This window comes from Mauremys mutica, chromosome 4 (genome assembly GCF_020497125.1).
Source record: "Mauremys mutica isolate MM-2020 ecotype Southern chromosome 4, ASM2049712v1, whole genome shotgun sequence".
NCBI classification, from domain to species: domain Eukaryota; kingdom Metazoa; phylum Chordata; order Testudines; family Geoemydidae; genus Mauremys; species Mauremys mutica.
This window is the reverse complement of record NC_059075.1, coordinates 109,754,052-109,774,379: the sequence shown is the minus strand read 5'-3', so window position 1 is coordinate 109,774,379 and position 20,328 is coordinate 109,754,052. Positions and strand designations below refer to the sequence as shown.

Here is a 20,328-nt window from a genome sequence, read left to right as displayed (position 1 = left end):
TCAACTTTTCCTGTTTGCAAATCGTCCACAGACCAACTTTCAGTTTTTACAAATTTGTTCAATATTCAGAATTTCTCAATATTTTATGCAAATAAATTTCATCCTAAAGATTGTTCACAAAGTGTTCCTTATACATGTTCCTTGCGTATTTGATATTCAAGCTGTATGATTGATCACTGAAGTCATTTAGCATAGTTGTCATTCCGGAACTTTTATACTGTTTTTTTTTTTTTAACATTTATCCTGTTCACCCAAAATGTGTTTGGTTTTTTGGGTGAAGCAAAATTCTATTACGGAAGTCAACAATATGTCCATGAATAACTTTTTTTCAATATTCATTCTGCTCTAAACCCAGACATGAAAGGGCAGTCACTCATAGTCACCTTCTTCTTCAGATATGTGACCTACTTTCTTTGAATTCCATTCTTGCTAGTCACCCATAGACAATCTTACTTGAAACAACCTGAATCCCAAAGATTGATTATTATATTATTGTAAGATAGACATCTAAATTCTGCCTCAACCCAACCCATGTGTACAAGAATTTCCTTGTCTCTTCTAGATGAATGAATCCTGGATGTTAAACAATTGCACTATGGCAACTTGTGAGGGAGACAACAGAATTGTTCTATTGCTTCCTCCAGCTGTAGAGATGATTACTTGTGCAAGTGGACTCCCACCAATAAAAGTCTATGATGAGGATGGCTGCAATTACCACTATGAGTGTGACTGTAAGGGAACCAAGAAACAAGCAAAGCACTAATGATGCACAATATACTTTAATATTGCAGAAAAAGAGGTTTTCAGAATGTCTTGATTCATCTAGTGTTGTACTATAGCGGGCTTTACCCGCCAAATTATAGTTTACAAATTTATAATATTGTTATGATGAGTCAATGCTTTAGGCACTCTATTTTTCTCAGAAGATAGAATCAGGCTAAAATATTTGAATTACAAGAGTATATAATTAAATTATAGATTTTTCTATCTAGCTTGGTATTTATTATACATCCATTGTAGTAGCATCTGATGCTAAGTAAGAATTTAATAAGCCAGATCATCTGCTAAAATAAAGCTAGATATATAGACAGAAAAACAGGTATGAATACTTAACGCCAACTAAATTCTGCTTCTAGAATCTTTATTTTTACAGATGCCATACAAGGGAGAAAGATTATAGTTTAAATATGGTATATCACCATCAATTTCAGTACCAGCAACCAATCTTTCTTCGACTGGCAGATTAAGGAAATTTGCTATTTTTAGCTTTTGATTATAAATACATACTTTTCTTTTCTTCCTGATAGGTGTTTGCAGTGGCTGGAGCAGTTCTGACTACTTGACTTTTGATGGAACTCACTACACATTCCATGGCAACTGCACATACGTGCTGATGAAACAGATTGTGCCCAAATACAATTTCAGCATCCTTGTTGAAAATGACTTCTGTGATGTGCCTGATGGACTCTCCTGCCCTAGATCTATCATCGTGAATTACAACTCCATGGAAATAGTGCTGGTCAGTCAAATACACCAAGGAGAGAAAAATAACAAGGTAAACCTTAATGGATTTTCACATTTTATAAATTGCTTCAATAAAAATATTTTAATAATAAGAGAAGGCATTTTTAATAACACCGTATAAAAACAGCTAAAGATTATAAACACAACATTAGATATGTGGTAATTATATTTAATTTCATAAGAATTCAATAGTGTGTGTGTGTTTGCCACACACGTGTGTGTTTGAGTGTGTGAGAGAGAGAAAGATTATTTTGTAATCTCTTTCTCTTATGCCTCTTTTTTTTCATGAGGAACATAATGGGGATCTTCAGATCTACAGAGAGGAACTCTGCTCTTTCTTTACTCTTAACACTGCCATCATGTGTTCAAAGACTTGTCTCCTTGCCTAAGACATAAGCTAAGCCTGTGCTTTAACTGGTTTTATTTTGCTGGGTTTTAGATTCTTGTCAACAATGAGCCAATCAGTGGAGGCTTCAGCAGAGATGGCATTTCAGTTGCCAATGATGGAACATACATGGTTGTTGAAATCCCGGACATCAAGTCCTATATCTCCTTCAATGGACTCACCTTCACAGTAAAAATGCCATTCAGCATGTTTGGACACAACACTGAAGGCCAGTGTGGTAAGTAGAGTGGTTTAATCCCCTCTTTTCCATAAGGCAATTCTCAGAAGACTTTTTTCTTTATTTATGCTATGGTAAGGTGCACTTTAGCTGATCATTTAATTTCTAGGTGCTACGGCAAATTAAATAAAATAACCACAATGGAATTATTGAGTTTATCACTTTTTCACTATTTCCAGTCTCAACATCGCCTCAAAATGCAATTTACATTAACAAGAATATTTCTACTTTCAGTCTTTCATAAAGTGTTAGGACCAAGTAAGATTAGTGGTATTGTAGTAACCTGAAAATCAGGTAACCAGCCCCTGAGTGTGTTTGTTACATTTAGAGTGGACATTCCCTCTTGTATTTACCTTGCCATGCTCAGTTGCTCTATTGCCAGTGCCAGTGCTTTCAGACTTGGTTCCTTCTGTTTTCTTCTAGGCACATGTTCAAATGACAAAGTGGACGAATGCCGCATGCCAAGTGGCAAAGTAATTTCCTCTTGTTCAGAAATGGCTGCCGCCTGGCAGGTTCAGGATGAAAATAAGCCCAATTGTGAAGGGCCCCCGGTACCACCTGCCACGCCAACAACTCCACCTGTGCCCTGCAATTCTACTTCTCCTCTTTGTGAGCTGATTTTGAGCGAGTAAGTTAAATTCAGGCTTTGGGTACATTTGAATCTTGTGTATTGAAAAGCAAAAAAAATGTTTTGGAAGCCTTAATAATGGTCTTTGAAGTGGCCTTTAGTAACAAAAATATACACTGCATTATTTATTGTAATAATAGCAAAGTAGTCTTGGTTTGTTTTTTAAGAATACAGAATAGCTGTGTAGTTTGTTGTGGCTGTTACCAAAGCTGCTTCTCTGGGCATCACTTTAGTCTTTAACTTTAGAGTAACTTTAGAGTTATACTATCTAGAAACCCAGTCTGCCCTTGAAGAATTCTCATTAAATATAAACTGTGTCCCATCAAGGGCTATTATTATATTGTCAATAAAACACTCACCTGGGACTAATATCGTATTTTAGCCCTAAAAGACCATCTAGGTAGTTCATTACCCTTTAATTATTTCACTCGGACAAGTCTAGATTTTTATAGTGATTGTGCAGCGCAGCTCAAACTTCTCTTCCATTGTATTTAAAGTCTCTTTGCAGAGTGTCATAAGATTCTGATGCCCAGCATATTCTATGAGAGTTGCGTCGCCAAATCATGCCATATTACCAATGAATCTATACCATGCTTCAGCTTGGAAATGTATGCCTCCCTCTGCTCTGCTAAAGGTGCCTGTGCTGACTGGAGAAGCAAGACCCAAGGACAATGCCGTAAGCAGCATTAAGAGATACTTTGCCTTGGATCTATGACGTGCTTATTACAAACTTATTCTGGAAATGTAAACTTCTTCCATTATTTTGGGGGTGGAGGAATGGATACGTACATGTAAACTTTACTTTAATTTCATTCCTGTGGAGATGGGTGAACTAGTTCCAATAAAATATAAACAACCCTGAACCTTTGCTGTTCTCTCAAATTCAACCAAAGCCACATCTTTTCTGAGGTTCAAAATCATTCACTAGCCATTACAGTATTTCTGCTTTTGTATTTCCTGATCCAAAGGGTTGATGAAGTGAGAGCAACCATGGTTGTTACCCCTCCACCTACATAAAATTAAAAGCAATTGGAAAGCATCATCTCTGCTTCTATACAATGTTTCATTTTCATATTAATTTTATTTTTGCTCCCACACAGCATACAACTGTCCTAATGGCAAGGTGTATGATGCATGTGGCCCTCTTAATCCTGTCACCTGTAATTCCGGGTAAGGCTAAACCAAATAATGAGCTTTACATTAGTGTAATGTCACTGTGTTCAACTGTGTCTGTCTTTGGACAGGAGACCTCTTAGTAAAAACCAACTGCTTGAGGACAAGGTGGCATTGATGATTGAGTAAGTCCTCAGAGTGGTGACACAGGACAATGTGTTGTTAGTAGAGATGCCATATTTTATTTGTGGCATTGAAACTGAAGTCCTGACTCCTTTGATTATTAAAAATCCCATAGCACTTTTCACATGAGCAGGAAGGCCAGCATTTAGGGCCTAGCCAATTTCCTCTTTGGATAATTACATTGTGCTACCCAAATCCCTCTACAATTTCAAATGGATGCTGTATGTTTACTTCCTGCTATTTCCTAAACAGAACAACATGCCCAACATTGCTGTGAGCTGTTAGGTCGATGTAGTGCTCCACTTCAGAGTTGCCTATAGTTCAGTGATGGGTAAAAATGATTCCCATACATAGATCGTTTCTGAATGTTTACAAAGTGTTTTGTAATATTTGGGGATAAGGATTACCATACTGTATAAATGTACATTTTTTATATATATTCAGGAAACCTTACCTGATTGTTTAGAGAAATTCTTCTTTATGCCTCAATTATGTTAGTGCTGTAAAAAGTTATTGATCAGATAATGCTGGGAAAATGTACTTTAATATCCATTCCTTTCTTCCTTGTAGAACTGTTTACCATACAAGTGAACATGTTGCTGAAGGATGCTTCTGCCCCAAGGATAAGATTCTCTTCAATTCATACACTGATGTGTGTGTGTCAGAATGCGGTAAGTTTGGGAGGATGGGCAGAAGGGAAGGAGAAAGTGTTGGAGGAGGATGTAAATAATGTGGCTGTTAGTGTTGATGAAAGAAAGAGATGGACAGGACAACCTAGTTCTAGGTATAGCATGAAAAGATGCTATGGAAGCTTCTATCACACCGCTCTGCTCATGGACCTTAATCCACTCAGCTTTACCCATTCTTGAAGATCCAAATTCTATTATTGAATATCCAAATTCTGCTAGCTGAACCAGTCTGACAGGTAGTTTTGTAATTATGATAAATTCACACTATGGACTAAAACTACCGACCGTGTTTCACTTATAATATATCACATTTAAAGCCTGATCCCTCATAGTTTAAGATTAGCATATTAAACCCATTACTTTATCCTCCTCCCCATTTTATATTACATTCCTAGAATTTAGCGAACCTGCATAATATTTACACTGTCAGTGAAATGCCCCATAGTCTGTTTTCAGACTCAGCCTGATAGCAGATTTTAGTCTTGCATCATCATCATCATCATCGGAATAAATACACCAGCCACTTAACATGTGAATGCTGAGTACCAAAACTGACTTCACCTTGAAAATGGCTAGTTATTTCCATTTCCACTCTTTTAGGCCTGGGCTACACTAGTGGAGAGTTCGAACTAAGATACACAACTTCAGCTACACTATTCATGTAGCTGACGTCAAAGTATCTTAATTCGACTTACCTGGCCATCCTCACAGCAGCGAGTCGACTGCCGCGGCTCCCCTGTCGACTCCGATTACTCCACCTACCGAGATGGAGTACGGCCATCAATTAGCGGATCGATTTATCGTGTCTCATCTGGACACGATAAATCAATCCCTGATACATTGAACACTACCCGCCAATCCGGCGGGTAGTATAGACGTACCCTTAGAAAGTGACTGGTAAACGGCATTAGCATCTGTGTCTACTTGTTGAAAAAATGGGTCTGAGCTGAATCATGAGACAAGATGAAGGTTTAAAAGTAAATCCTTTGTGGATAAAGTTTGTAAAGCGGAGGGAGGGATAGCTCAGTGGTCTGAGCATTGGCCTGCTAAACCCAGGGTTGTGAATTCAGTCCTTGCAGGGGCCACTTAGGGATCTGGGGCAAAAATCAGTACTTGGTCCTGCTAGTGAAGGCAGGGGGCTGGACTTGATGACCTTTCAAGGTCCCTTCCAGTTCTAGGAGATAGGTATATCTCCAATTATTATTTATATTATTATTATAATAATAATAATATCTGAAAAGTGCCTTTACGAACCCTTAATTAAAAGGGTAAGCGAGATTCATTTGTGTATCACATGGGTCATCAGAATGGCATCAATGTAAATCTTTATCCTTTCATTCTCCTCAGCTTGTGTGGGACCAGATGGAATGCCCAAACTGGTGAGTATTTCAGTCAGCACTTTCTCCAAGGCATCTTTCCCAGAAACATCTCCCAAATACAGCTGTTTCCAGGATTTCATTGCATTTTCCCACCTCTTAGTCCTCATTTTGTTATATGTGCAAGGTTGTGGCAGGTTAAATTCTTAGCAGAAATAAAATGGAAGGAGATGGTGGTAAGGACTTGATTACACCTAATATATTTTGTATTCTGGCATTAACTGTACCCAGGTTTTTTTTTTAAATCACAGTTTAAAACCACAAAATGCCCCAAAAGAACTAATATGAATTGTGTGTAACAGCTTCAAATTGTGCAATGGTGTTTCTATATTGCTTCAGATAAATTGCTAGTACTTCATTTCCAGTGATGTATCATTCCATTGCCAAGTATTGGAAATAATATTTATTTATGGGTCTCCTAACTTGGCAAATTGAAAGCAGCCCATCTGAAGATTTTCAGCCTGCTCTTTGGGCCAGATGCAAACACACTGAAATCAATTGGCTTGGGATCAGGCCCCATGAACAGTCTATCTTACTATCCACTTTGAGGCCTTCATCCAGGTTGACCCCGAAAAAATACCTATGATCATGAACATCAGAGAACAGTTAAGATAAAATATTTTCATATTTTTACAGCCTGGAGCCATTTGGAAGAGTAACTGCCAGGAGTGTGTCTGTGACCCATTCTCTGTTACTGTACAATGTAAGTCACTTACATGTCAGACACCCGAGACACACGTGTGTGAGAAAGAAGGATTCATACCTGTCCCAGTGTTGACACCAGAAGACCCATGCTGTCCTGAAATTGAATGCAGTAAGTACTGGCTACTATCTGTTATAGCCAGCTCATAAAAAGAGAGTGAGCCAAATATTGTCCTCGGTTACAGCTGCACATCTCTCACTAGCTAATCTAATCTAGTTAAGGTTTTCATATAATAACTATCACTGTAATATCTGAGGACTCTTACAAGTAAGCATTATTCCTTGATTGATTCATAACTGTACCTAGGTACCAAAAGTTGATTTCTGAGTTAGTTAGATGTACAGTTTTAGTGGTAAAACAAAATCTTTTTGGTGTGTGTATGTTGCAGAAGGAGAGAAGAGAGGTAAAAGGTTTTTCTGAGTTTTAAAGTAGATGTTAAATTAGCTCCATATTTGTTGGTTATACTGTGTTTCTTTATACACAGATTTTGTGTCGCAGAATGGCAATATTAATTTAAGTAGAGCTAAACAGATGAACAAACACTGAAGCATGAGCCAGTAGCTGTATGTGATATAGCGCTAGCTGTTTAGAGATTTTTTTTTATTACTGATTTCACGAAGTCAAAAGGGAGAATGTGCCCACAGTTTATTAGCCTGGAACTAAACAAATGAGCAGTGGAGGGCTACACTTCAAGTGGTCCTGTGAAAAACATGAGTGGGATGTGAGATGCTACCAAATTATTTGATTATGATGGTGTGGCATATTTATTTCCTATGAGGATCAGTCGTCCATCCAAGCCACCTGCAGACAGGTTGCAGAGGACTCAGCCGTGGAACAGAGGTGTCTTTTGAATTTATCACACTGCTGTGGTTATAGAGTAAGAGATGATTTGCTTTAACTTGAGTAGGAGCTTGATAGCAGTAGGGAAAGAGAGGGCTTTCTCAGGATCCCATTCTAGTTCAAAGCCATTTATCCTCTTAAATCTTCTCTCTCCCTTCAGGGATACATCCCTCCAACTTCTTCAAGCTTCAGCCATATGCTAGAATGTAACTCGAGCTTTATGCACATCAAGGTTTTAAAAGAAGTTATCAATAATCTTTCTGTACCAAGAGCTGGGAATGGGTGACAGGGGATGGATCACTTGATGATAACCTGTTCTGTTAATTCCCTCTGGGGCCTCTGGCATTGGTCACTGTCAGAAGACAGGATACTGGGCTAGATGGACCTTTGGTCTGACCCAGTATGGCCATTCTTATGTTCTGTCTGTGCCCTTCTTTGTGTTAGGCTCGCCACATACTCACAGAGCCGAAGCACCAATTACTTCTAAGCAGGAAAACGACTCATATTGCTAGCTTTATCCCATTACGCACTTTCTTTTCTGGCTTATTCCACAGGATGCAATACAAACGCCTGCTCCCAGGCCAAGAAGACTTGTGAGCCAGGGTATCAGCTAGCCACTATCCTTTCAGAAGGAGACTGCTGTGTCAATTATACATGTGGTAAGTTACTGTGCTTCTTCTGACCTCTGGGTTATAAAAGGTTCTAATTTCAGTTTCAAAGACGATATGAAGCTGAGAAGAAATGTATGAGCAGTGAAGAAAGTAAGTTCAGTATACATTAAATAATCATTAAAAAACCCACTTACCTCTCTGAACTATATCCAGGGGAAAAAATGAACTTTTTTGTGTATTCAAACCCTGGCAGTTTTAAAGATTTTTTTTTCCATTTCATTTTTTTTAAATAATTGATTCTTTTTTTCAGAATCAATACCAGATGTCTGTGTGCTTAATGGAACTATTTACCAGGTAAGAACAGTAGTACTATACCAGTGGTTCCCAAACTTGTTCTGCCTCTTGTGCAGGGAAAGCCCCTGGCGGGCCAGGCCGGTTTGTTTACCTGCCGCATCCGCAGGTTCGGCCGATCGCGGCTCCCAGTGGCCGCGGTTCACTACTCCAGGCCAAAGGGAGCTGCTGGAAGTGGCGGCCACTACATCCCTTGGCCTGTGTCACTTCCAGCAGCTCCCATTGGCCTGGAGCAGCAAACCGCGGCCACTGGGAGCTGCGATTGGCCAAACCTGCAGATGCAGCAGGTAATCAAAGTGGCCTGGCCCACCAGGGGCTTTCCCTGCGCAAGTGGCAGAACAAGTTTGGGAACCACTGTACTACACCAAACATCCTAACATATACTGATATTTCAGTAGCTCTCTAAAACCGTGATACAGAGCATCTCACTAGGAGTTTCCATGAGGGAGTTCTTTATCTCCTGCATATTAATGAACCTTTGTACCATGTTTGCTCCTTGGTCACCAACCCAGATCTGAAATAGATTGTTTTCTCTAGTGCCAAAAGAAACATGTTTTGGAGGAGCTCCCCTTTAACAAGGAGCAAAAGTAAAAACTTAATCGTTTTTACTGAGAGGGGTGAATCGGTTCTTTATCCATTCCAGATGTGGGTGATATAACTTTCTGATGGAGCAGAATTTTGAAAGTCTTTTTTTGTGGGGCAAAAGAACTGAAGCCCTCAAAAAAAAAATCTAGGACTTTGGCCTAGACATCCAAGTTGAGACCTTAACTTCTCAGTCAAGATTTTCTCCTTAAGATCACAGCTGCCATCTTGGAATATGATGTTGGGTCAAATTTTCAAAAGAGGCCTGAAGTCCATGTGTAAAAAATGTGTACATATTTATGCTCATGCAACTAGATACACCAATGGATAGATGTTTTAATATCCATTTGCAGGAGATGACTGCTTCACCAGCTCTGAAAACAATTCATAATAGAAAGCTTCTTTTGCGACAAGTGGTGTATTGATGAGTTTGCAAAATACTGAAGCGTCTCAAACCAGTCTTACATACCCAAACTCAGCATGTTCTTTTGATCTCTCTTGGTACATTCTTGCCATCTCTTTACTAGCCTAATTCAATTAGCTTGTTCCTATACATGCTTTCTGCACTGGCCCCACATTTTCATATCTTATGTGCAGCACAGTTGCTTTATGCTGTCCATTGGGTAACTCAATTTCACTTGTGTATCAGCATCTTTTATGTTCAGAAAATTGCTTTAAATTATCTCTGTAACATACAGTAGATTTCCTTAAAATAATGAGATTTGCGCAGACTGAATGTGCTCTCTTTGGCTTCTCCCAGGCTGGAACGTCTGTTCCAATGGACTCTTGTAAGACGTGTACCTGCAGTTCTGAAGTAGATCCAGTCTCCAACAGAAACCTTCTGCAATGTGAGCTGGTCCGCTGTGACACTACTTGCCCCCTGGTGAGCTCCATTTTTTATTTCACCTCCCCGTTAGTTTCTAAACTGGTGAAAATGGAAGTCTCCCTTACTGACCCAATGTATTTTCTCTCCCACTTCTTGAACAGGGCTATCAATACATGATGAAAGATGGAAAGTGCTGTGGAGAGTGTGTCCAGGTGGCTTGCACAATCAAGCTGACTAACAACACTGTCCAAGTGCTCAAGGTAACTATTTCCTTTGATTTTCATTACACTTTGTTTTAGCCCACTGTGACGGGTTAGATCACAGAACCCCCTTTGGGAGCTGCCACCCGATGTGCCAAGACTACCTCTGCTCCTGCTTTCCCTGCCAGCTTGGGACCCCAGCATCCTGTCTTGCTGAGCCAGACACTCCCATCTGCTCCAACAAAGACTCAGGGTCTGAATTATTTGCCCCAAAGTTGCAGGTTTACCTGAAAGCAGCTAATAGAAGTGTTCTTGTCTTTAACACTCAGATGCCCAACTTCCAATGGGGTCTAAACCCAAATAAATCCTTTTGACCCTGTATAAAGCTTATGCAGGGTAAACACATAAATTGTTCACCCTCTATAACACTGATAGAGAGATATGCACCGTTGTTTGCTCCCCCAGGTATTAATACATACTCTGGGTCAATTAATAAGTAAAATGTGATTTTATTAAATACAGAAAGTAGGATTTAAGAGGTTCCAAGTAGTAACAGACAGAACAAAGTAAGTCACCAAGCAAAATAAAATAAAATGTGCAAATCTATGTCTAATCAAACTGAATACAGATAATCTCACCCTTAGAGATGCTTCAGCAAGTTTTTTCCTCAGACTGGACACCTTCCAGGCCTGGGCACTATTCTTTCCCCTGGTACAGCTCTTGTTCCAGCTCAGGTGGTAGCTAGGGGATTCTTCATGATGGCTCCTACCCTCCCTTTGTTCTGTTCCACCCCTTTATATATCTTTTGCATAAGGCAGAAATCCTTTGTCCCTGTCTGAGTTCCCACCCACTCCTTCTCAATGGAAAGACACCAGGTTAAAGATGGATTCCAGTTAGACTCATAGACTTTAAGGTCAGAAGGGACAATTATGATCATCTAGACCAGGGGTCGGCAACCTTTCAGAAGCAGTGTGCCGAGTCTTCATTTACCGTATTCACTTTAATTTAAGGTTTCGCGTGCCAGTCATACATTTTAATGTTTTTATAAGGTCTCTTTCTATAAGTCTATATTATATAACTAAACTATTGTATGTAAAGTAAACAAGGTTTTCAAAATGTTTAAGAAGCGTCATTTAAAATTAAATTAAAATGCTGATCTTATGCCGCCAGCCTGCTCAGCTCGCTGCCAGCCTGGGGTTCTGTTCACCTAGGCCGGCAGCGGGCTGAGCAGGGCCTGCGGCCGGGACCCCAGACATGGATGGGGAGGTTTCAGGGGTCAGAGCACAAGGCTGAGGGAGGGGGTTCAGGGATGAGGGCTGGGGTGTGTGGGGGGGGGTCAGGGCAGAGGGATGGGGCTGAGCGGATGCAGGGCAGAGGGCTGGGTATGTGTTGGGGTGGGCGGGGTTCAGGGCAGAGGGCTGGGGGGTTTGAGGGGTGCAGGGCAGAAGGCTGTGTGTGAGGGGGGGTTCAAGGGTCAGGGCAGAGGGCTGGGGGGCATGGGGGCTGCAGGGCAGAAAGCTGAGTGTGTGGGGGGGGTCAGGGCAGAAAGCTGGGGGTGTGGGGGGTACAGGGCAGAAGGCTGGGTGTGGGGGGGGGCAGGGCAGAGGGCTGGGGGGCATGGGGGCTGCAGGGCAGAAAGCTGAGTGGGGGGGGTCAGGGCAGAGGGCTGGGGGGGTGTAGGACAGAAGACAGTGTGTGTGTGGGGGGGTCAGGGCAGAGGGCTAGGGTGCTCGGCTCATAGGGGTGCTCCCAGCCCCCTGCCCTGAGCGGCTCAGTGCAGGGGGCTGGAAGGGATGTGCCCTGTTCCACCCCCTTCCCCAAGGTCCCTACCTCCATCTGTCCCCTCTAGGGAGCTGCCTGCAGGCTGTTGCTCTTCCCCACTCCCCCTCGCTAGGGCCATCAGCTGATTGGCTCAGGGAAGGAGAGGGGGCGGGGCAGGAAAGCACCACTCTGGGGGAAGAAGAGGGGGAGAGGGAAGCTTGGTTGCTGCAGAACCAAGCTTCTGCCTCCTGCCCCCGCAGGGCAGAGCGGGGGGCTGAGTGGGGCTGGGGGCCAGCACTGCGGCAGGCGGCTGCATGCCGCTCAAAATCGGCTCGCGTGCCATGTTTGGCACGCGTGCCACAGGTTGCCGACCCCTGATCTAGTCTGACCTTCTGCACAATGCAGGCCACAGAATCTCACCCATCCACTTCTATAACAAACCCCTAAGCTATGTCTGAGTTATTGAAGTCCTCAAATTGTGGTTTGAAGACCTCAAGCTGCAGAGAATCCTCCAGCAAGTGACCCGTGCCCCACGCTGCAGAGGAAGGCGAAAAACCACCAGGGCCTCTGCCAATCTGCCCTGGAGGAAAATTCCTTCCCGAACCCAAATATGGCGATCAGTTAAACCCTGAGCATGTGGGCAAGACTCACCAGTCAACACCCAGGAAAGAATTCTCTGTCGTAACTCAGATCCCACCCCATCTAACATCCTATGATCACATGTCACTGCAAGACTTCATTGCCCACTTGCCAACACACACGTATACAGGAAGACTTACAGGTAAAGCAGAGCCATCTGCAGACAACTGTCCTGGTTAATGGGAGTCATCAAGATTCCAAACCACCATTAATGGCCCACACTTTGCATAATTACAATAGGCCCTCAGAGTTATATTTCATATTTCTAGTTTCAGATACAAGAGTGGTACATTTATACAAATAGGATGATCACACTCAGTAGATTATAAGCTTTGTAATGATACCTTACAAGAGACCTTTTGCATAAAGCATATCTCAGTCACATTATATTCACTCATTAGCATATTTTTATAAAACCATATAGACTGCAACGTCACACCCACGACAGGGGATAAGTGTTGACAAAAGCAAGGGACAGCTCTCAACCAACTTATGTCCATTCTTAGTTACAGCAGGGTATTTTCTACATTTATTCTAGCTGGACACACATTTGAATAACTAAATCACATATTTAGATGCTCAAATGGACTGGGTAGGGGGAGAAATATCCATTTTAGGCATCTAACTACAGACCTGAGAGTGTGGGTCTAGGATTTAGCCTTAGGCTCCCCACCTAGGCAGTGAAGTTTGAAAATTTGGCTCCCCGTGTTTGGTGTTTCAGAGGAAGTTAAGAGGATACAGATGAGTTCCTTCTAGGTGAGAGCATGAAATTGCTCATCAGAAGATCCTATGCCAGTCTTTGTCAGAGTAATCACACTACGCTTATCATAATTACATAATTGATCACATCAGAAAAGCAATAATGCTAAATTGGTTTTATTCCTAATGTCAGCCGGGTGATATCTGGAAGCCTGAAGATAATCCGTGCAGCTTTTACAAATGTGAACAAATTGAAGATCAGCTTGTTTCAGTCACTGTTGTGCGAACATGTCCTGCCTTTGAACCAGAGAACTGCAAGCCTGTAAGTTTCAATCAGTGCTTTATTGTTTGCTCTTTGTTGAGTGCTACTACACAGAACAAGGGGCAAAGGATACAATACAATACAAGACAACATAGAACCAGAATCTCTAGTTATTAATAGCTCCCACTTGTAAACAGCCATTTATCAGGAATGGTTTGAGAGTGAACTTAATCTTGTCATAGTGTCAGCTGTAATGGACAATCCCTCCAGAACAGCCCTGTCCTCCCACTTAATAGTCTGCTACCTCTTATTTTTGGATATGTGGATTCAAGAACTCTATGGAACCAAGCTGGCAAGATAGCCTTCATGGTCCACCAGCCATGGTTTCATTCAATATCCACTGCACAGCCCACCTCCTGGTAGTGGTAAAAATGCTAGCCAGTGCTAGAAAGCTCTTGACTTGTCATTCATACACTAATTCTGAATGCTCTCTTTGTTCCTGCACTGAAGGATGATGTACAGCTGACTGCTGATGGCTGCTGCAAAACCTGTACCTCTGAATGTAAGTAAAGCTATTTTCTGATGTTCTGCCACCAATAGATTATGTATGATTATAATATTTCTAACTATTTTTGCGTGGGATGGGTAAGTAGAAGTTTCCTCCGGGATCCCCACACGGGTTTTCTTTAGTTCTCATTGTCAAAGGCCCCACGTTACACTGACTTGTCCTTCCACAGAAAAAGAGCAAACATGGTTGCTTGACAGTGTTGAGATACTCCCCAACCCATCCAAGATCTGTTTATACTGCCTCAGCAGTGCTCTCTGCTATTAATGGCCTAAGCTTGAAAGATTAAGGCTATGGCTACACTTAGCGCTGCACAGCGCTGCCGCGGGAGCGCTCCCGCAGCAGCGCTGTGCAGCGCAAGTGTGGTCGGAGCACCAGCGCTGGGAGAGAGCTCTATGGAGATTAATCCCTATGGGGATTAACGTACAGCGCTGGGAGCTCTGATCACACTGGCGCTTTGCAGCGCCGCAACTTGCAGCACTAGAGGGGGTGCTTTTTCACACCCTGCTGCAGCGCTGCAAATCTGCAAGTGTAGCCAAGACCTATGACTGGGACTTAAACTCAAATCCCCAATTAAATTACTTGTGTGTTTCCTAGCTATAGCATGATATGCATGAATCCTGCATAATCAAACATCTTCCTCTCAGAACAGCTTTAAGCATTCGCTTAGCTCTGAATATGAAGAGACGTGAAACGTTTCTATTTATTCTTTCCTCTTTCTTAGCAGCAAACTGCAAGGTTAACAAGAACTCAACTGTGATCCGCCACAATGAATGTGAATCTTCTGAGCCTATTGAACTGACATACTGCAAAGGTGTTTGTGCCAGCTCCTCAACGTAAGTGGCAGCGAGTACATTCTATCCTCTCCTTGTATCTATTTTTTTTTGTGGGCTCTCTTCATCAACCTGTTCAAGTGGTATTGAGCATGGACTCACCTATGCACTTTCAATTAATTTAATATACCCTTGAAAAGCAAGGGTTTCCATTGAGTGTGATGGCTTGTATAGCTGAAGTGTGTTTCAGTATTCAGGGGAGCGGGAGAGTGCTTACTCTATACCACAGCAGTTATCTCCCATCACTTTGCCTGACACACAACATAGCATGACGGTCCCAATGTTAAACAACCAGACTCACAGAGGTAAAAACCTTGTTCAAGTCACAAAGCAGAGTGTTGAGTATCTGACAGCAAAGCACACATTGGAACAACAGTGGGGAAGATGCACATTGTGGTTCTGATTTTCCTCTGACTTACATTCATTGCCATCAGTAGAGTCACACCTGATATATTGCAGTGGCTAAAGAGAATCAGATCTTGTATTCATAAATAAGCCATTACTGCTATTTGGCAAATAGAGTACATCATATATAAATTGGCCCATCCTTCCTATCAGTTATTCTTTAGACTGCCTTGATTTCTCTCTCTGCCTCATACATGCTCAGAACTAACTGCCATTAAATGATGATGAAAGCTAGTGGAGAGACTAGAAAATTCAGACTAACACCACAAAATTTGATCTTTCCTGTTTATATTGAACTATACACACACACACACATGAAAGCTAGAAATAATGAGCCCAATCTTGCTCCTATTAAAATGAAAGGCAGATTTGGCACAGAGCTCAGTGGGAGCAGGAACAGGCCCTCTATCAAATAGATAAGTTTTTTTTAAAGTGTGCAATATTTAGCAGAGTATGTCTTATATAAAGACTTTTACAGAGGGGTATAATTTCTTTTCTTTATCTGGTGGGACAGGTATTCCTTTGAAACACAGCAGATGCAACACAAGTGTAGCTGCTGCCAGGAACTCAAGAGCCACAAGAGAGAGGTGACCCTGACATGCAGCAATGGAACAAACATGAATTATGACTATGTCTATGTGGAACAGTGCCAATGCATGACTGGGTGCATTTCAGAAACCACAACCACACAACAGCTCCAACAGGAAGAAGAGCAGAAAAGAACAAGATGATCATAGGAAAAAAGAACCCGACAAGTCTAAAGCAGTTAAAATCAAAAGCAACATAGATAAAATAACCTGTGCACCAGCTTAAAACTCTGTTTCTTACTTATTTCAGCTTCCACTATCATCATTTTTCACTTCTTAAATGTGAGAATATTCAGCAGCCAAATAACTAAGTCTTCATATGTATTTTTATTTCTAAACAATACAACCTTGAGGGGAAAGGATGAACAAAATTATAACTTGCATTGTTAGAGTTTTGAGTTAAACCAAAAAGTACTTCCCTTTACCATTTCCCCTGTGAAGTTCAGAGACCATTTAGTTCTATTCTTTTCACCTATTTCTTTTTTTAGTATTCTCATTGTTTCAATGGGTCACCCATTATGGTTATTTGTGTGCACGTGTAAATCTAAAAACAACTGAAGACCCCCTGAAAAATATCCCTTGTTTACATCATGGGAATTCGCAATTATTCCAGTCAACTGTTTACAACATTAATGTTTTAGCAAGAAGTAGTAGGATGACTCTTTAAAACAAAAATAATGGTGATGGTGAGCTAATGTTTTACGTAGAAAACTGAATTTTGTAGTTACGTTGCACTGTCCTTTGCTATTTATTTGTGAGTAGAGAGAATTTTATGGGGCGGGGGTGTTCACTGTCTATGGATTTGTATGGGGTTAACAGGCAAACCTTTTCATGTTCATTTTGTTCTTACATGATTGATAAAACTTTCAGCATTTTCAATGTTGGTGACTTTGCTGTTTTCACTTGCTGAAACCTAGCCTGACCATGTGTCTGATCACTTTGGCTGCAACGTGTCTCGCTGCTCCACTCAGGAGGATTCATGCCTCAGATAACTACAAATCCACTCCTTAGTTGCACTTGGGCAAGGAGGCAAGTCCTTTGTGAAAACCCTTTTCAAGGGCAGCATACTCCCTGCATACAGCCGGCCAGCTCTGCTGATTGGCATGTAGGTTGGGCACACCTCTGGTTTTGTTCCCTCCCAGTCCACCAGTTCCTGAGATGGAGGAGCAGCATACAGGGCCTCAACCCCTGCTTTCCGCACACCAGGAGCTGTGATCTAAAAGGTGTTACTGCAGCCCTGCAGGACTGGGAGAACCTGACTCTCTGCTACTCTCTTGCATTACCATGTTAGATCAGGGAACAATCTAGCTCCTGAGAATTAACTGCTGCTCCTTATCATTAATACAATAATGACATATTTAGACATTTTTTTCTCTGCTAACAAACAAAATGTTTATGAATGGTGAAGAGTGCATTGTTGGTTTTTAAAGAAATAAAATGCTATTTAGGATCCCAAACATACTGATAACTTAAAATGTACAGATAGCTCCATAGTTTACAACTAAATGCAGCATTTCCAACTCATTTTCTTCCTTCACTTACCTGCCAAATCTTGCCTTCCAAGGACTTACACCAGGGAAGAATTTGCCTGCATTTCCCCTCAACAGTTCTTAATATTTGCCTGCACTGTTTTGGGTGGCTGCTGTATCAGCAGCTGTTACAGCTTACACATAGAAGCCTGAACTAAGGATTTTGCAGGAAAGTAAAGGCAGAACTGACTTTTCAAATAATCGTATTCAGTTACAAATTTTAAACACATATAAGCAGAGGGCCAAATTCAGACCCTGAATAAGGTCAATAGAATTATACCCTTTGGCCCATAGAGTATTAACGATATGGGATCTTGTGTAGTATTTTTTTTTCCTGGGGAGAGGAATTTAAACTCTTCAGTTTACTGTCACAAAATTTTATACTGACAGTTTCTTGAGATAAATCAAGGTTACTTAACGGAAAAACTGCAAATACATTGGGGAGAAAGTATCTCAAATGGGTCACTAAAGAAGTTTAAACTCCTAAGTGTATGTCTGTAATGTAATCTGGAATAGTACTTGAGCTCCACTCTATTTTAAGAGAGGAGTTATAGAGAGGATGTCTTGGACCTATGCTATTTAGCATTTAGGATGTTGATAAATTGGAGAGGGTTCAGTGCCAAAAGAGTGATTTAAGGATTCGAAAACATGCCTTATAGGGATAGAATTCCTTGAGCCTCTCTCTAGTTCAATAGAGCAGGTGATGGGCCCTTCAAACTAGCAAAGAAAGGTATGACATGATCCAATGGCTAGAAGTTGAAACCAGACAAATTCAGACTGGAAGTAAGGTGTACATTTTTAGCAGCTAGAGTAATTAACTATTGGAACAATTCACTAACTTTTAGTGGATTCCCCATCACAGCAATTTTTAAATCTGACCTGGATATTTTTCTAAAGACATGCTCTAGGAATTATTTTGGGGATGCTCTATAGCCTGTGGTATACAGGAGGTTGGACTTGATGATTACAATGGTCCCTTCTGGCCTCAGAATCTATGAATACACAGAACCATTCCTCCATATAGCATGAACTCAGACCTAATTCGCTAGCCACTGTCACCCCTACTTCTCCTCCAATATTACCGCTTCCTGGATTTCTTCTTTCAGTTGATTACTTGTGGCTTTTCTATGTTTCTAATTTCCCTAGGTCCAGCTGTTTTATTTCTCTGACCTTAACAATTACATATTGAGCTGCATTGGGTAGCCCCACAAACAACTGTGAAACACATAATATCTACTACAAAGTGCCTTTACTATTTACAATATAAACAAGTGGGTTAATAATTAGGTTCTCTAATAACTCCTTAAATGGCTACAAATAATTACCCCCAAATGGTTGAATTCCCAGGTGATTTGCCTGGATAAGATAAGTAGAGATACATCAGAGCATTAACACTTGGATCCAAATTACCACCCCAGCCTCATCCACTATCCTTCACCACACCTATATACAAAGTTAGGAAGATTTGGGATCCAAGGTTTCACTTCAACCCTATCTCCACTTACACGGATCCCTTTGACCTAAACCAAGCCCCCTTAATCAGCTACCATAGACATTTGGCTCAAAACTCAGAAATTGCTGTTCTACTAATTAATATTTTTAACAAACTCAAGTAACTTCCTCTATACAAACCAACAAGTAAGCTTTTACAGTGTCTCCCTAATAACAGGGTGAGTCTCCAGCCCAGAAGTGAAGTCAGTCCTCAAGGTAACCTTAAAAAGAGGGGTCCCAACAGAAGTGACTCTCTATCCAAAGTTAGAGGGGGACCAGTAAGCTCCCACACCCGAATAATCTTCTATTTCTTCCCCACAAGAAAAGAAGCAGCCGTCAAAAATGCTAGCCCAAGGGGTTGATCTAACAAATTTCATCCTATTTCTATATGATTATAGTGTACGAAATAGGATTAACCCGCCTCAGCGGTTCTCAAACTTCATTGCACCGCGACCTCCTTCTGACAACAAAAATTACTACATGATCCCGGGCGGAGCCAGAGCTGGAGCCCCGCTGCCCCAGGCTTCAGCTTCAGCCCTGGGCCCCAGAGTCTAACGCTAGTCCTGGTGACCCCATTAAAATGGGGTCCTGATGCACAGTTTAAGAGCCACTGGGTTGGTAGTGTAAATGGCTGCTTGTCCATGAAGACCAAAAGAATGTTACTGAGATCAGTTTCCCCAAACTAATAATACAAATAGAGATTATGGTAGAAATAAAGCAAAATATGTGACCAGTTCTAGCAGCGGCTTGATTTTTAGTGGTACCGAGCAAACTCAGCCTCCATTGAAGTCCATAGAATCTGCAGGTGCTTATCACCTTTAAAAATTGGGCCAAAAGTTTGGGTGTTTTTGTGAGACGATTTGGTCCCCCACATTCTGATTATTTACTCATGTGCTCACCAGTTACAAAGCCTGAAAAACAGGTTATCTGGTTTGTTGGCTTCACTTACAATGATTTCAGCCACTTTATAAAATGTCCTGTTTAGTACTTACACTTCAAATGTTGCTCAGCTGCCCTCTAGTGACGATTAGGTGTTTCAGTCAACCGAGTACTGTATTCCTATGAGACCATCCAATACAGATTTTAGTACATGTGAGACTTATTTACTCACTAATCTCGGGGGGGGAGGGTTTGAAATCCTACAGTACATGCAATACAAAATTTAAATACAATAGACAAAGGGAGACTGGATGGCTCAAGGAATTGATAATGAAATATAGATCTTATTGCCTTTGTCACTATTGAAAAGTAATTTTTTTTTAATGTTACAAGGTCCAAAGTGTGGTGGGTGCTTACTCAACTTGGGTT

At 41.3% G+C, this 20,328-nt stretch overlaps 1 protein-coding gene across 1 annotated transcript in view; it reads left to right on the top strand.

Annotated features, from left to right (window-relative positions):
* LOC123369008 (mucin-2-like) overlaps positions 1-16,815 on the top strand; it is a 58,532-nt gene extending 41,717 nt beyond the window's left edge. The window contains exons 33-49 of the mRNA XM_045014387.1: positions 563-731; positions 1,308-1,555; positions 1,964-2,147; positions 2,571-2,775; positions 3,273-3,451; positions 3,876-3,945; positions 4,642-4,742; positions 6,108-6,256; positions 6,773-6,950; positions 8,234-8,338; positions 8,601-8,644; positions 9,984-10,106; positions 10,211-10,309; positions 13,542-13,670; positions 14,121-14,172; positions 14,900-15,011; positions 15,928-16,815. Of these exons, the coding sequence (XP_044870322.1) occupies positions 563-731; positions 1,308-1,555; positions 1,964-2,147; positions 2,571-2,775; positions 3,273-3,451; positions 3,876-3,945; positions 4,642-4,742; positions 6,108-6,256; positions 6,773-6,950; positions 8,234-8,338; positions 8,601-8,644; positions 9,984-10,106; positions 10,211-10,309; positions 13,542-13,670; positions 14,121-14,172; positions 14,900-15,011; positions 15,928-16,144 (2,364 nt within the window). The 3' untranslated portion in view covers positions 16,145-16,815. The remainder of the gene's footprint in view (positions 1-562; positions 732-1,307; positions 1,556-1,963; positions 2,148-2,570; positions 2,776-3,272; positions 3,452-3,875; positions 3,946-4,641; positions 4,743-6,107; positions 6,257-6,772; positions 6,951-8,233; positions 8,339-8,600; positions 8,645-9,983; positions 10,107-10,210; positions 10,310-13,541; positions 13,671-14,120; positions 14,173-14,899; positions 15,012-15,927) is intronic.
* Positions 16,816-20,328: the final 3,513 nt, after the last annotated feature.